This window comes from Phocoena sinus, chromosome X, assembly GCF_008692025.1.
Source record: "Phocoena sinus isolate mPhoSin1 chromosome X, mPhoSin1.pri, whole genome shotgun sequence".
Classification (NCBI taxonomy): domain Eukaryota; kingdom Metazoa; phylum Chordata; class Mammalia; order Artiodactyla; family Phocoenidae; genus Phocoena; species Phocoena sinus.
Window position 1 is genome coordinate 115,952,877 of NC_045784.1, and position 15,819 is coordinate 115,968,695.

Below are 15,819 nucleotides of genomic sequence, written 5' to 3' on the forward strand. Positions count from 1 at the left end.
CCAGGTTGGGATGTGGGGTAGGTATTTCCACAGCTACTTTTATTTCGAAGGCCATCTGATAAGACCATCAAAAGCCATTCAGAAATGCGTAATTCTACACACTTCAATAATTCAATTCGTTGTCAAGACGCTGGGTGTTTTTGATGTTGTTCATTTGTTTTTTGCTAGTATGTAAGGAGTTGGCAATTATTTGGAAAACTCATATCATAGGCTAAACAAATAGCATAAAACCCAGGGTGAGAGTGCTTTTCTATATCTTAACGGGTTTCAAGCATCTTTCATGCACATCTTTACTTGATTTCATAACAACCTAGAGGATAAGCAAGGTGGGTACCACTGCCCATTTGGATATGAGGAAACTGAGATCTGGAGAGGGAGAGTGATAGGCTCGAGGTCCACAGCAATTTATTGGTACACCAAGGGCTAGAATTCAGGTCTCTTAACTGCAGCCTATTTTCCCTAGTCCAAACGGATACATTGGCATCAACAATTATCTGATGGACTGGAACAGTGTAGACAGACAACTTGGCTAAATCAAGCTAATATTCCTACTTTAACTTCAATCCCAGAGTTTTGGCCTGAATTACCCCAAGACCCTACTTCTCTTGGCCTTGGAAAAGGGTATTTTTCTTGAATTATCTTTCCAGCTAAATTTTCTTTACTAATTGTCAGCACTCCTTTTTGCTTTATGCCATGTAGACTTGCCTCGAAAAGCCGCCGGGACTTCGTTGGGTTCAAAGATGAAAGAAATGTTAACAAGCAGTTAGCCAGTGGGAAGCCAGTCGCAAAATCAATCCAAGCTTTTGTTGATGTTTCTTTCTTTCCCCAGCTACCAGGTTCCCGATTTATATTAGTAAGATTGAAATTGAAATAATTCTATTGCTGGTGGATTCATTTGGCTCTTTCCTTGAAACTGGTGAACCCCAAACGTTAGACAGCGATAGGAAAGTACTGCCATTGTCTGTTAAGAAGTCTATGACATTTCAAGGCAAGAATGAATGTATGGAAGAAGAAACTTGTTTCTTCTTTACTAACGAAAGGGAAAGCCTGGAAGTGAATGATATGGGTAGGTAAAAAAAAAAGAAAAAAAAAAACCTTTACGTAACTTTTTTTGCTGGGAGAGAAGACTGCGAAGCACATTTTCCAGGAAGTGTGGGCTGCGACGATTGTGCGCTCTTAACTAATCCTGAGTAAGGTGGCCACTTTGACAGTCTTCTCATGCTGCCTCTGCCACCTTCTCGGTCAGAAGACATCATTTCAACTCGAACGCAGCATGATCGAAACGTACAGCCAACCTTCTCCCCGCTCTGTGGCCACTGGACCACCCGTCAGTATGAAAATTTTTATGTATTTACTGACTGTTTTTCTTATCACCCAGATGATTGGGTCAGCGCTTTTTGCTGTGTATCTTCACAGAAGATTGGACAAGGTAAGATGAACCGTAGGCCTTTATTAACTAAATTTGGGGTTCTTATAGATGTGTGGGTTGGTTGGTTTTAGTTCTACCCAAATGATGGACAATGGTAAGAGCCCAAATAGATAAGTGGTCTTGTGGCGTAGTGGTTGTGGTCTAGTTAGTGAGATGTCCTACTCTTTTCTCTGGTCAAGAACCTTGGCTCTGGAGTCAGACTGCTGGGTTCAAATATTGACTCAGTCCCCTACTAGTTCTGTGATCCCAGGCAAGTTATTTGCCATTTCTATGCCTCAGTTTCCACATTTGAGAAATGGGGATGTTAATGGTACCCACCTCATAGATTAAATTCAAGCTAAGACCAGAGCCGGGCACAAAATAAGCACTACGTAGACATGAGCTGTAATGATTTGCTAAGGTTTTGCTTAAAAAGTAAACTATTTTTTTTCTGATGGAGACAACTGTTTTTCTTCTAAGCCTCCAACTAGACAAGGAGAGCATCCATCTGAGCTGAAAATGCATAGTTTCAGGTTAGCATAGACATGGGTAAGTCCCTGAAAGTGGCGTTCCCTGTATAATTCTTCAAATGCTGATTGTAGTTGCAAGCTGCTCAGTTTCCCTCTGAGATGTTTTACGTTCTTAAACAGTTGGACATACAGAACAAAAGAGTGGAGGAAGTTAGCAGGTTGTTCTGCATTCTTAAGAAAAATAACCATTAGGAGTTATCCTGTTTCCATGCGTTTACCCACCTCCACTCATAAGCATTATTGGCTGTGTTGAAAAAATACCAATCAAAGATGAAAAGGAGAAATTTGGTCCATTATTTGGCTGTTCCTAAAAGTCTAGATGTGGGAATTGCGGATGCACAGCATCTGGAGACTGCGTTTTCTCAGGGATGTGCGAGTGGCCGTTATCGGGATGCCAATCTTGAATTAGGACCAGGAGGTTTTCTATCGGGATAAGGTGGAGCTGGAACAATGGAGGCAATTCTTGGGTTACCCAAATTTTAGGGTTCACTGCTGAGAAAAGAGCACGGCTCTGGGTCTGCTTGTTTGTTTGTTTGTGTTTGGTCTGCTGGGCTCTGCCAATCAAATGCCTGGACATAAGCCTAGCCTCTATAGGGGAAATACTGACCTGGGTAGATTCAAATTTACCCTGGCACTTGGGTGTTCTCTTAATGACAGTGAAAGCCACCGGCTAGCTGGATCTTGTTTTGAATCTAAAAATGTAATCTGAATATAAGAAAATGGCACAGAATTAGTTGATTAAACAAGTGAATTCCATATATTTACTTATTCTAAGACATCGGAAAATAAAATATCTCATTACCTTTGGGAATGAAAGATGATTTCTTTAAAAATGAAAATGTTTTCTGCAAATACTAAACTTAAAAAGAGAGAGATGTAATTAGAACTCAAGTCATTGATACACATTGCAAATTACCTTCACCAAAGCACTGCAACACAAACACTAAAACTAAGTGGGCAAATTAGCTCAGCAGAAAACTATTTTATAGACTGTGTTTATAATGACCAATCATTACTGAAGCAATGGGAAATATGACCATTAGAGAATGTTGCTGCTACAATACATGGGAAAAAGTACCCTTTGTGATGAAATTTCATTAGAATAGCTGTGATTTCTACCTAGCGTTGCAGACCACATGACATTTTCTTTGCTGGCTTTTGTAGATTTTTTAAACTGCTAATACCAGATATCAGCAATCCAGTATACTAACTTGTTATTATGCCCCATTTATATCTGCAAAGTCCTCCTCATGTCGTTGAGGCCATGAAGTGATTGTAGAGGCAGACAGAAGTACAATGTCTCATGTCCCTGTTATTTCATAAATAGATAGAAGATGAAAGGAATCTTCATGAAGATTTTGTGTTCATGAAAACGATACAGCGATGCAGCAAAGGAGAGGGGTCCTTATCATTACTGAACTGTGAGGAAATTCGAAGCCGGTTTGAAGACCTGGTCACGGTAAGGACCTCAGTTGTTGGGAAAAGTGTCATTGAAAAGTTTTGGTTGAGAAAACCTGCTAGGTTGGGACACTAAAACTTGACCATGTAAAATTTAAACATGTGTTAAATATATACTATAGATACATATCGCCATACATATGTACATACATGTATATATGGGTATGTGTATCAAAAAAGCAAAAATGAAGCCAAAATCCTACGGTTAAAAGGGAAAGGAAAGTTGGAAGTGTGCTCGTTGAAAGGAATGCCCTTAAGAAGAACAAAAGAGACTCTCTCTGGGGAAGATACACACTCTCATGGGCACATTCACACACGCACATGAGCCCAGACATGCAGATGCCTCAGGGAAAAGGGTGAAGTCTACCAAGGTTGTTTTCTGCATTTTCTTATCTTTCCATCCAAACCTTGATGCCTCCCCACTGTGGACCCAGGGTCTGATCCCCATTTCCTAGAGAAGCAATAACCATTGGCCACTGCAGCGTTGTCAGGCCACAGGTTAAGGGTTTGCCTTTACTGGGGGCGGTGGGGACTTCTGAACACTGATAGACTCTAACATATGAAGGAACGCTTCTCTCATGATGGGATTTCAGGTGCCATGTAAGTGAAATCTTTTCCTTTTACTGTGAGGAGAGGTGTGGGCAATTGGCGATGGACCGTCTCAGTACCACTCGAACCAGACCCTGTATCACACCACCTGCTCATGGAGTCAGTTCCCTCTAGGGCCAATCAAGACCTGAGGCAGAAAGTCTGAAGCCTTCTAGCCCAACAGACTGGTGCCCAGCATGAAGTAACCGCAGTGGCCTATGACAGGTACCTAAAGCAGGAGTTTCTAGACCGTTTACTGAGGACATGCCCACAACATTAATTCCATCGCTGTAGACAAGGGGTCTAGGAGCTCTTCCTCCAGAAGAAGAACAGCAAGAAGCCTTTCTGCCTGTTTCCCCCTCAGAACACTGAGTCAGACACCTTGGGCCCTCAGGGGACTTGGGGGTTGCGACTAGGAGGCCGCATCCAGGCTGAGGGCAGCACTGTGCCAGATGGGTGGGTATCTGGAGAAACCAACAGGAGTTAGCTCTCACATGTGGATAATGTGTAATTAACCTGGGAGTGAAGGACCTGAGAGCTTATTTCTGAGCTTATTCCTGTCCTCCTGTACTGTCCCCGGTGTGTCATTTTTAATCCAGTAGTGAGGACTCTGAAAGCTTATTCCTGGGTCACCTACGGGGATCAGAATGAAGCTCAAATCTGTCGCTGGCTTTTAGGTTCTTTATACTAATCTAGGTTTTAAAGACTCCTAACTCTTTACTTGAAGGGCCTGAAAACGATTTGAGTTTCTCTAGTTCTTCAAGGCTTCTGGCCAGTATTACAGGGTATTGGAAGGTGTTGCAAATTTAAATGGGAATAAAGCCACTTTGAGAACAACGCTTAATAATCCACTTAGCATATTTAATGTGCTGGGCTGTGTGACCTTGGGCAAATGACTTCACCTCTCTGGGCCTCATTTTTCTCATCTATCCAATGAGAGGGCTGAGATGATCTGCCAGGGCACTACCAGCTCTGACATCCTGTAATTATGTGATCAGACTTCAGTTACCCCCAAAGGCAGTGAGAGTGGCTGTTGGTGTCTTCCCTCCCTCCCTCTTTCTTACTGAGAGTTTTATAGTTGTACTGCCAATTCCTCCCGGCTGTATTTCAGGTTGGATATGTAAAGCTTCCCAAATCAGCTACCCAGGACAAAAGTAAGGAAGAAAGTCAGTTTGGCCTCTTTGCTTATGCTTGCATGAAAAAAGTGACAGCTCCCAAGTTTCATACTCTGGAAAGGCAGACCTTCTCAGGCATGTCCGCCAGGGCTCCTTCCGTACAACAGAGGAAGCCCCTTGCCTCCAGTGCTGCGGGGTGGAGTCCGAGTCAACGTCATCTGCACCAACGATGCGTACGACAATCAGACACAAAGTACTCCAGCTCCCCAGTCCTGTTCCAACGATTGACCCCCGTTCCAATATCCATTCCCCGAAGCTTCTCATTCTAAAACAATATTTTGGACTTTTTTTTTAACCCAACAGGCCAACTACAAAATAACCCCCAAACTAGATTATTTATATTCTTAGCTAATGTTAGCAGCCTTTCTTTCTGGGTCACAGTCTGATTGGTCCAGAACAACCCAAGGCCTGAATCACAGGAAGGGGTCTTCCTGATCTGAAATCATCAGATCCAATTATCAACCCAGAGCTGCTTCTTCTCCCCACAGCCGCTACCCAGAGGTCACTCAATCTCTGTTTGAACACCTCTAGTGACGGGGAACTCATTATTTCCTGAGGCAGGTCGCACCAAGCTGTCACTCTGGGTGGAAGATGGGATTTGGGGCTGATGTTAGAGTAGATGGAGGCGGCATTTTAAATAGTATAATTACACATTAAAACTTTCTCCCTCCCCCCAGCTCCCTGCTAGAACGATCTGTTCCATGATTGTCTGCTCGCCAATGCCCGAGGTGTCTTTGATAAGGTCAAAGCATCTCCTTTTCGAGTTAAAGGTCAAGCTATCCAACCCTGCCACATGGAGTTGCCACTAAGAGAGAAATAACTAATTCCAGATTTTCTGAAAGTCAACTTTCAAAAGTCTTTCAGTTGAGGTGGGGAGTGAAGCAAGAAGGGTAAAAAGGCTCTGGGGAGTGTGGCTGGGGCAGAGTTCACAGAAAGGCAAGGGCGGGCGCTTAAAGGGCAAACTTTGCTGACTTCACATTTTCATGTTGGCCAAGCCCTGACACCAATGCAACCACCTAGCCTAAAAGTATCTCACCCTCGATCACCACACTCCATCTTTTGAAAAGACACGAAATATTCATTTGTTTGCTTGTTATCTCACAAACATTTTCCTGTTGCAGCACTTTCACACTGCCACACTTCAGCTCAAGTGGAAAGTTGAAGCTCTGGGCCCCGTGAGAGTTTTGAGGCGCGGGCTCCCGGTTAGGCTCCATGACTTACACCCTCACATCTGGCACTCAAGCCGAGCGTACAGGGAACCCCTCAGCAGTAACAACACTAATACCTTATTGGGGAGGAACGAAAAGGAAGGGCGCTGTAGAAAATTGATTCCAGGAACTGGAAGGCACACAGGACTTTGATTATCAGAAGATGTGAAAATACTATTGCCTTCCTTATCTGTGTTCAGAGTACAGCGTTAAGCCCAGCCTCGGAACGTGATCTCAGTTTCTACTGTCGGCTTCAGCCTCAGATTCCTTGGGTGACCTCATGCCTGCCCGTTAAGCCCACCGTGCCTTTTATTCAGTATCTTTAAATCTTTAAAACGGCAACAGCAGCCTTTATTACCTTCCAATCTGTGTAGATGGCACTGTCTGCTAGCTTCTTTAAGTGCCTCTAGCCTTCCTGCAGTTGCTAATGAGAAGAAACCCCTTAAGAAGTGCTGCGTTTGGCCACACAAGGCAACCAGCAACAAGAGAATCTCTTCAGCCCATTGACAGGGACAACAAAAAATTTTTTAAAAGTCTGAGGATATTTTCACAGTCTGGGATTTCTTCCCAAGGTCAAACTTACTATTTCCATTTCCTAAGAGATTTCAGACCAGTTTTATTCTAATAGATACACACCACGGTTTATGTTAATAATATTCTATATACCAGTTCCCAGGGTAGAATCTGCTCCCCATTCAGCATTATTTTACTCGTCAAAGCCAGGGAGGTTGGGGTCATAGGAGGGGTCAGGATGGCAGTCGTTGGTCTGGAGAGAGCACTGGAAGATAATAAAGCCCAGATTCTGTTTCCAGGTTCACCCCTGGCTTACTGGGCTGTCAGCTCATCTGTCAAAGCCATGGGCTCCTAATAGGTAGGCTGGAATTGATGACAGAACCTGAGTCTATATGATAATCTTCACCAGAAACAGGCAACAGAGTAATGGCAGGTGCCAAATGAATGAAACCTCCCTCCAAAGCCCCCGCCAGAGTTCCTGTCAAAATGACCTTTTGCCATGATTCTTATTTTAGGGTATAATGCAAAGCAAAGAAGTGAAGAAGAAAGAAAAAAACTTTGAAATGCGCAAAGGTAGGCTGCTCTTTACCATTTCTGTAAATACTTAAAAACTAAAAGCAAGCTTTAGGCCGATCATACTGAACAACCCAGTGTTGGATCAGGGAACTTGTTGGAACCTGGAAATAAAACAGGAACACAATTGCCAAATCAATACCTTCTCTGGTGCCTGTGATTTAGAAAGGAGTTGTATGGACATATTTATAGCGAAGCCTGTGTTCCTTTAGTGCTGACGATACCAAGTATGAAGAAATCACATTATTTTCGACACCTTAATCAAAGCAACCATACAGCCTAGTACCACCTACAGAGGATAAGATGACAAGACGGTCAGCATTTGGTAGCGGTGTCATTCATCACTCAACGATAACAGTTTTTTCATGGGGAAACACGGCCAGGGGAGCCTCGGAGACCCAGGAGTGATTCAGTGTGACAGCGCTGTTCTTTGCCCTGTTCTTGATGTCAGAGCACAACAATCCTGCACCATCCCCGGATCACGAATCTCCTTCACAACAGCACTGACCATTGACTGTCTGATCAAACATGCCTAGACACCTTCTAGCTCATAAAGCAGCCTGGGCCATCTTTGAAAAGCCCTAATAATTATAATAATAAGATTATACTCGAGAGAAGGCTTTTCTCCTCTGGAGTTGAAATTTGTTCTTAAAATCTCCACTACCCGAATCAAGTTCTGCTCTTTGGAGCCATACTAAACAAAGTATATAATTCCTCTTCTACACAGCAGCTGTCCATATGTTGAAAACAACAGTCATGGCCCCTGAGCCTTTTCTTCTCCAGGGTAAACCTTCTCAGTGCCTCCCACTGTTTCTCCTATGACCCTTTCCAGGCTTTTTCTTGTCCTCGTTAGGTCCTTTACTGGACACACTAACTTTCTCTGTTCTTTTTAGAATGTAGCACCCCAACCAAATACAATAATGCCTGGAGTGACCCGAGCAGCTGAGTATGGGGAAAATGGAGTGTTGGTAGATGGGTGTTGTTAGATAAACTGCTATATCACAAAGTCAGTGTAAAAGATGGTACTGGCTTGCGTAAGTTTAATACACACAAAGAAATACACACATACATACAGAGATACAGATACTGTTTTCTGAGGCAAAGAGCTTGCTTTAACCATTGTTTGGATGCAAAGGGTCACCTGATTTCCATGAAGGCTTTGCTTTCAGAATGACAGTAAAATATGTTGAGTGGTACATGTTGTCTGTTAATTGCTGTGAAATTTGAGGAAACAGTTCATGTGGGTGCTGTCTGGCAGTCTTTGGGAAAATGATACACTTAACAAAGCTGGTCATTAGGTCATGCAGCTTGACTCGTTATTCATAGGACACTACAAAGTGTCCAGCTCCAGGCTCATTACTGGAAAAAAAACAAACCAACTTCCACACCGTGTCTGCACGTAGGAGATTCAGTACGTGTAATTAAGGAGCAAACCTTTTACATGAGCAACAATTAGAGGTAGATATAACACTGTGGCCAGTGCTTGACAAATCAGACACCATAAGCATTTACTAGCTAAGTGTGCAGACACGACCTTTGGGCCCACTAAGATGACCGATGGATGGGAGTTGTTCTTAAAATCAAGATTCAAAATGTGTTTAATGAAGATCATTTTCTTTAGCCTGTGTCAGTCTATGTAAAGCGGAGTCGAGTACTGAATGACGATTGGAAGAATGGGCTCGGTGTAAATAGCCAACTCAGTTGTTCGGATTTTAGGAACCAACATTTCCCTCTGGTTTCAAGGGATTTCAAGGCCATCTTATCCTTCCTTTCACATAACCTATTTAAGTACAGTCTCTATGACCCAGCTACAGAACTAGACCAAATCGTTCTGTGGCCAGTTTTGTGTTTCTTTGGCCTGACAGTTGGTCTTTGGTTTCATCTCAGGTGATCAGGATCCTCAAATCGCGGCACATGTCATCAGTGAGCCCAGCAGTAAAACAGCATCTGGTAAGTCCAAAGCATCTGAGCATCAGCCACCCGAGGGGGAAGGCCAGGAGGCTAAAGCAAGGCAGCCTAACAATTAGGCTCCTGTCTTCCTCCGGGGGCCAATTTACAAAGCTACCCAGACACGCCTCGTGCATTTGCCCTTGTCTTCAAAGTAGGCTCAAATGCACAGATGGGACTTGAAGGGACAAAAGGAGGTGGGAAGCAATCCCGATGTTCTCATTAGGTTCTTGCTCTGTGGCTGATTCTAAATGATGAATTACTGGGTGGAGGGACCATTATTCTGATAACACAGAAGAGATGGCACGTAGTGACCTGCTAACTGGGAGCATCCCTCGTCCTAACCCCTCTTCACTATATGCAAATGGGCCTCAAGGGGTATTTCCTGCCATCTGCCAATCCCTGTATGATTAGCCCCAGCTTCACTGGGGTCAACCTCAGGGAAATTAAAGGTAAAATCATTCTGCAAAGATCAATCGGTACCAGGATGTTAGATTTTCCAGTTAAGCAACAACAGACGACATACTGTGATCTTTTCAACTCTCAATGATTTTCCTTCCGTATGCGTTCTGCCATGATTCTATAGCCCTTAGACTTTTTTTCCCCAAATCTGTACCTCACGATAGCTGGTGTTGGACAATATGGCACATCAGATAAATGGATGGAAACATGTACACTAGCATAAAATCCCCTATCTACATAAATGCGGGCCAAGAGCATCAGAGCAGTCTTTGAAAACTTTAACACAGCGCTCTGGAACGGAGTTCTAAGCAGTGTGTGTGTGTGTGTGTGCCCGTGTGTGTGCGTGCATGTGCGTCAGAGAGAGACAGAGATATAGAGAGAGACACAGAGAGAGAGAGGAAAGGAGATAGGACCTCATCTTGGAGGTGGCTTGGGCTTCTCAGTGGGCATAATGCATACGTAGTTATCCTGGATCATGGTACAGGAGTAACGAGCACTGGATAGAAAGTTGTTGAACACTGAGATTTAAGAACCATGACTACCACTTGCTGGGTGACCTTGGGCAAGTCCCTTTACCTTCGCAGCAGTTTCCTGTCTCACTTCACAGGGTGACTCTGAGCATCAAATCAGCTAATACAGGAGAAAGTTATTCTCTCGAGCGCTATAGAAACGAAGTAGCAACATAAAGCCCTTTTTAATAACACTTACCCCACAATATTTAATAATTCTGCCAAGTACCCCTTTCTCATAAAATACACTTATGGGAGAATATCACAACCATATCTGGTATGTCCAGGGTGGTCATCCACATGATACAGTCTCATCCAGATTGGATGGATGCCAGCAACAGAGACATCTCCTAGAAGAATAGCTTGCCTTGCATAGATTTCACAATGCTCACATATTCTGCCGGAAGGCCCATGATGACCGTTGGTCCTAGCATGGTTGACAGTCCGCATCACAGTAGGTCTGCAGGGGATCAGGTGAGAAGAAAGTCACATTTCTTACCCCACAAGCCTCTCAGATCTACTTGGTCACGCTGCTCCCAACTTGACCTACATCTCACAGCAAGGATGAAAATTAGGTAAGGACTTACAAAGATAAACTTTGTGGACTCAAAGATAGGGAACCTGCCCATGTTTTCTCAATCAGATGGTCCAAAAGCGAAAACATCATAATGAAGCATTTCTAGAGTGATCTGGAGGCCCAAGAAACGTCAGGCTTTGCAGGATGCCTTTCCTAATTACTAAAGGATGAGTCTTAACAGGTGGGGTCTTGCACCCCGATAGGCCTAAGAGCACCAAATAGGAGCTCAAATAAAAGCTCAAGGAAGCAAATGCATCGATACTTTCACTTCTCCCCACCCTCCACCCCCGGCAGTCTAGCTGTCTGTGGGGGCTGAGAGTTGAAATCGGCTGCACACACTACTTTGAACCCAGTCGACATCTCAGGCGAGAAAAATGGCACGTTGTTGGTGGGTACTTCGGCTTAGCCACAAGAATACAGGCACTTTCAAGTTGGTGGCGCCCACTACAATGGGAGATCAAAACACACAGTGAAATGACAGGTTTATTTTCATACTTCCTTGCCTAATTTTAGTCCCTGCTGTGGGAGGCGGATCGGGTTTGCAAGGGCATGATCAGGTAGGAAGAAATGGGGTCTTTTCTCTGTGCTGAGGCTGAGCAAGAGAGATCGGCGAGTCTTCGACTTTGGAAAATTCAAGGAAAGCGAGATACGAGTTAGTATTAGCAAGGACTTTGAGTAATTTGGCAGGCGTAATTTATGACCTGGGATTTCTAAGTCATTCACATTCTTTTAAGTTCAAGGGCAAACTGGCTTTAAGAGCTCTCAAGGGGAGAAGGAAACTCACTGTGCTCTCTTACTTAATCTTCACATGTCTCTGAAATAGGCTGTAATATTAGCCCCGTGTTACAGGTAAGGAACTGAGAGGCTCAGGGAGATTGACTTGCCCAAGCTTAAGTCAGCCGTGGCTCCTCCATAGACTGAGGGCTGGATGGGTCTTTCAGAATCCCTGACGACCCAAACTTCCACTCCTATGTGAAGCCAGTATCCAACACGAAACCATATTGTCTGTTGGAATCTGAATCCTGTATGCTCCACTGACCACGGATTTTTCCCCTCTCCATTACAGTTCTCCAGTGGGCCCCCAAAGGATACTACACCCTAAGCACCAACTTGGTAACCCTCGAAAACGGGAAACAGCTGGCCGTGAAAAGACAAGGATTCTATTACATCTACGCCCAAGTCACCTTCTGTTCCAATCGGGAAACTTCGAGTCAAGCTCCATTTATAGCCAGCCTCTGCCTAAAGTCCCCAGGTGGATCGGAGAGAATCTTACTGAGAGCTGCAAATACCCACAGTTCCTCCAAACCGTGTGGGCAGCAATCCATTCACTTGGGAGGAGTCTTTGAATTACAACCGGGTGCTTCGGTGTTTGTCAACGTGACTGACCCAAGCCAAGTGAGCCACGGGACTGGCTTCACGTCGTTTGGCTTACTCAAGCTCTGAACGGTGTAAGCTGGCAGGTTGCGGCTGGGCTGACGCTGGCGGTCTTCACAATCCAGCAAAGCACTTAAGACCGCCCCACCGCAGCCCGTTGGACTGCCTATTTATAACCCTAGGATCCTCCTCATGGAGAACTATTTATTATACATCCCGAGGCATGTAGGGCTGCAATGAGTGAATTACCGGGCGGAGGAAACCCCTGTTCCATAAGAGCTTATATTCTGAAGCAGCAACCCCACTGATGCAGACATCCAGAGAGTCCTATGAAAAGACAAAGCCATTACACACAGCTCGAATTCTGAGTAAACAGCAGAAAATTAGCCAAGTTTAGTTTTGTTTCTTTGCCTGCAGTGTCCTTCAGTGGAGAATGTATTTGACTTCTCAGTGAAGATGCCGGAGGGAAACGCGGAGCCTCAGCTCACATTCAATTATGGTGGATTCTGGGTCCCTGCGGCCACGATGGAGGTGGGGCAGACTCTAGAAAGTATAATGCAGTGGAGAACCGAAAACCCTGCTCCCCGCCAGTCACCCTGACACTCATTCGCATCCTTTCTTTCTCTCCTACACACACACACACACACACACACACACACACACACACACACAGTCAGGCTGTTGCTAATCAAGTATCTTATTTCAACCCTGTTCCTATCTCCACCACTGTCGATGGGGTAGGCGGGCAGAGGGGGCAGCTCTGAGGCTTCCCACTCCTTCCAGAGAAATGACTGGATTTAAAGGAAATCTATTGTATCTACCTGCAGTCCCCATTGTTTCCAGAGTGAACTGGTGATTATCTTGTTATTTATTTTTTGAATAATAAAGATCTCTTAACAGTATTGTGGTTATTTAGCATCTGAAGCCCCAGGCCAGGGGGGAGGGGGATCACTTGGAGGGAATGTTCCCAACCCTTGTGATACTTTCAGAAACTTGGTTCTGAAGCTTGTGGCACCACAAAATATCTTGGTGACAGCACACTCCCTGGAAGGCTGCGATAGCCTTTGATGGATGACAGGAAAGCAGAGCCAGTGAAAAACTTGCTCAGGAAAGGTTGCAGAGGATTGAAAAAAGGCTGGGTTTTTTCTTGATTAATCACAGCTAAGCGAAGCTTAAAGAGAAGCAGTTGCTTATCTTTTTAATAGCTGTCAAGGCGGTTCCACCTTAGGTGAGAGGACAGGGAACTGGGACAAACTGAAGGGAAGCATTGGCCTCTCAGTCTTGTCACTTCCAGTCGAGGGGTTTTTCATGTAAGAAGCCCAGAGTGGCTTCGTCATCCTTACCGGTAGGGGGCCCTTCTTCAGGCTAATACCACGTGTCCAGGCAGAAAAATATGACTGTAGCAATAAGACAGGGGCGTGAGCAGAGCTGGGGGCAGCTCTACGGCCGCTGGCCCTGCTCTTTGGTCCTCTGGATGGCACAGTCCCTTCCTGGCTGAGTGACTTGGAAGGCTTTAGAGCATGAATTTCTAACACAAGGCTGAAGTCGTGCTAGACAGACTTGCTGGGTTGTGTATGGATACTTTCTCCAACAAGAGAACTTTGGTCTGAGCCCTCGTGACATTTGTGGATTCGAGGACTCAGTCGGGGATGTGTCCACAGTGCGATCTTGTCCTCTGGAGCAAAGATCCTTCTTCAGCGTTGCCCTCGGCACGGGAGACTTGAAGGAAGCGGGGCAGCGAGCAGACACTGCTCATGACGTTCTCACAGGTAGGCCAGGACCCGGTCTAGGTGATGGGAGGGCTTGGCCCAGTCCCGAGGGAAGAAGACAGTACACAGGCCATGAATGTCCCTCCCTCAGGGTAGCTGAGCGCCCGCTTTGGAGCACACATGGGTAGGCAAGAGGGTCATAAGAAGGGAACTCATGTCCAGCCTGGACAAACCTTTTATAGTCTTTACACACTCACATCCTCTGTTTAAACCTTGCCCCTGCACTTCACGCCCCCTTCTTCTTCTTCTTTGGAAATCATTATCTCCCAGACCATCTCTACCTCTAGTAACCATGTGGCTATGGCTAACAATATCTGTTATCAGAAGGAATGCTATAGACGCAGAAACTCAAATTTTCTAGGCGAGCTCCTCTGCTCCCATGCTTTCTGCTGCCCTCTACATGCCAGTTCCCGCAGCCCCAGCCCAGAACTTTCTCCTAAGCTTCAGCTTCACATAGCCAAGTGCCTTCAACCCCTCAGATGGCTTCCTCCTAACATCACCCTTGCCCTTCCCAAGAGCTCCAGGGCCCATCCCTCCCCCTCCCCTCCTCCTGTCCTACCTGCTCACAGGGGGCTGTCTCTCCCAGTGCGTGGGTTCAATGACCCCCTTTGTGCTACTGACGTTATGCCTTTAGTCCTGACCTGCCCCCTAGAGTGTGTCCCCTTCTGCCCGCATTTCCGAATGGTGGGCCCAGGAGTCAAATCCAAGGCATCCAAATGGAACACTTGATCTCCCCCCCGCCATGATGGGACCCACTTTCTGTGTTGCCCATTCCGGTGAAGGGCAGCCTCACCCCCCCTGCTTCCTGAGCCAGAAACCAGGCTTGACTCTTCACTGCCCTCCCTCCCACGTCCAGTCCTACCAGCCCAACACATCAACCTTATTTCTTAAATACCTCTTGATCTACTTCCTTCTGTCTCCACTGTCACGATCCTAGTCCAAACTCCTGTCATCTCTCTTCTGGAAGATTACAACCGCCTCCTAGACTCTCTGCCTCCACCCCTGTTCCCTCTCATCCATTCTCCATGTGCGGCCAGAGGCGAGAGCGAATTCTTTTTCTTTTTGGCTGCACCACGCGGCATATGGAACCATAGTTCCCCAACCAGGGATCGAACCCGTGCCCCCTGCAGTGGAAGCAATTCTTAAATACAGTTCTGATGTCACCACTCCCCTACTTCTTAACGACCTCAGAATAAAGACCCAAATAATTAACTTATTTCTTCTGCCGATACCTCTCAGTGCATTAAGTTCCAACTCTCAGTTCCTCTAAGCAAGGCTACAAATGCTTTCCTGCCTTAGGAGAGACGGGAATGCTATTTTCTCTACTTGTGACTCCCTCCCCTCCCCGCTGCCCCCCCCCCCGGCACTTAAGGCTCACAGCACTTACAGGGTGGAGGTGTTTCCTCTGATGCCGGGAGCTGCTTCTAACCCAGGAGTCCATGAAATAATTCTGTGTGTTGGTTAAAGCAAGAATTTGCACTGCCTTAGGCCTTTAAAGCAGTCTGGGAGACACAAAAAGGGGACATGATTTTTATTATGTCCTTTTTTTCTGTGAAGCACATCTAGGCTCCACAGACAAGTCATTTCATCTCTTCTGAGCCTCAGTGTCCTCATCTGTAAAGTGGGGATGCTAAGAATACATCCTTTGCAAAGTTTATGAGGATTTGGTGAGACCATTCCCAGAAAGCCCCCAGCAGACTCTGCTCTCTGGAACAGATTATCCTATAA

The 15,819-nt window shown here is 45.4% G+C and overlaps 1 protein-coding gene across 1 annotated transcript; it reads left to right on the forward strand.

Moving 5' to 3' along the window:
• The first annotated feature begins 1,173 nt into the window (after nt 1-1,173).
• On the forward strand, nt 1,174-14,599 carry CD40LG (CD40 ligand). The gene is made up of 5 exons (XM_032620796.1): nt 1,174-1,429; nt 3,266-3,397; nt 7,396-7,453; nt 9,341-9,403; nt 12,015-14,599. The coding sequence occupies exons 1-5, from the start codon at nt 1,274-1,276 to the stop codon at nt 12,389-12,391; spliced, it is 786 nt and encodes a 261-aa protein (XP_032476687.1). The 5' UTR covers nt 1,174-1,273; the 3' UTR covers nt 12,392-14,599.
• Nucleotides 14,600-15,819: the final 1,220 nt, after the last annotated feature.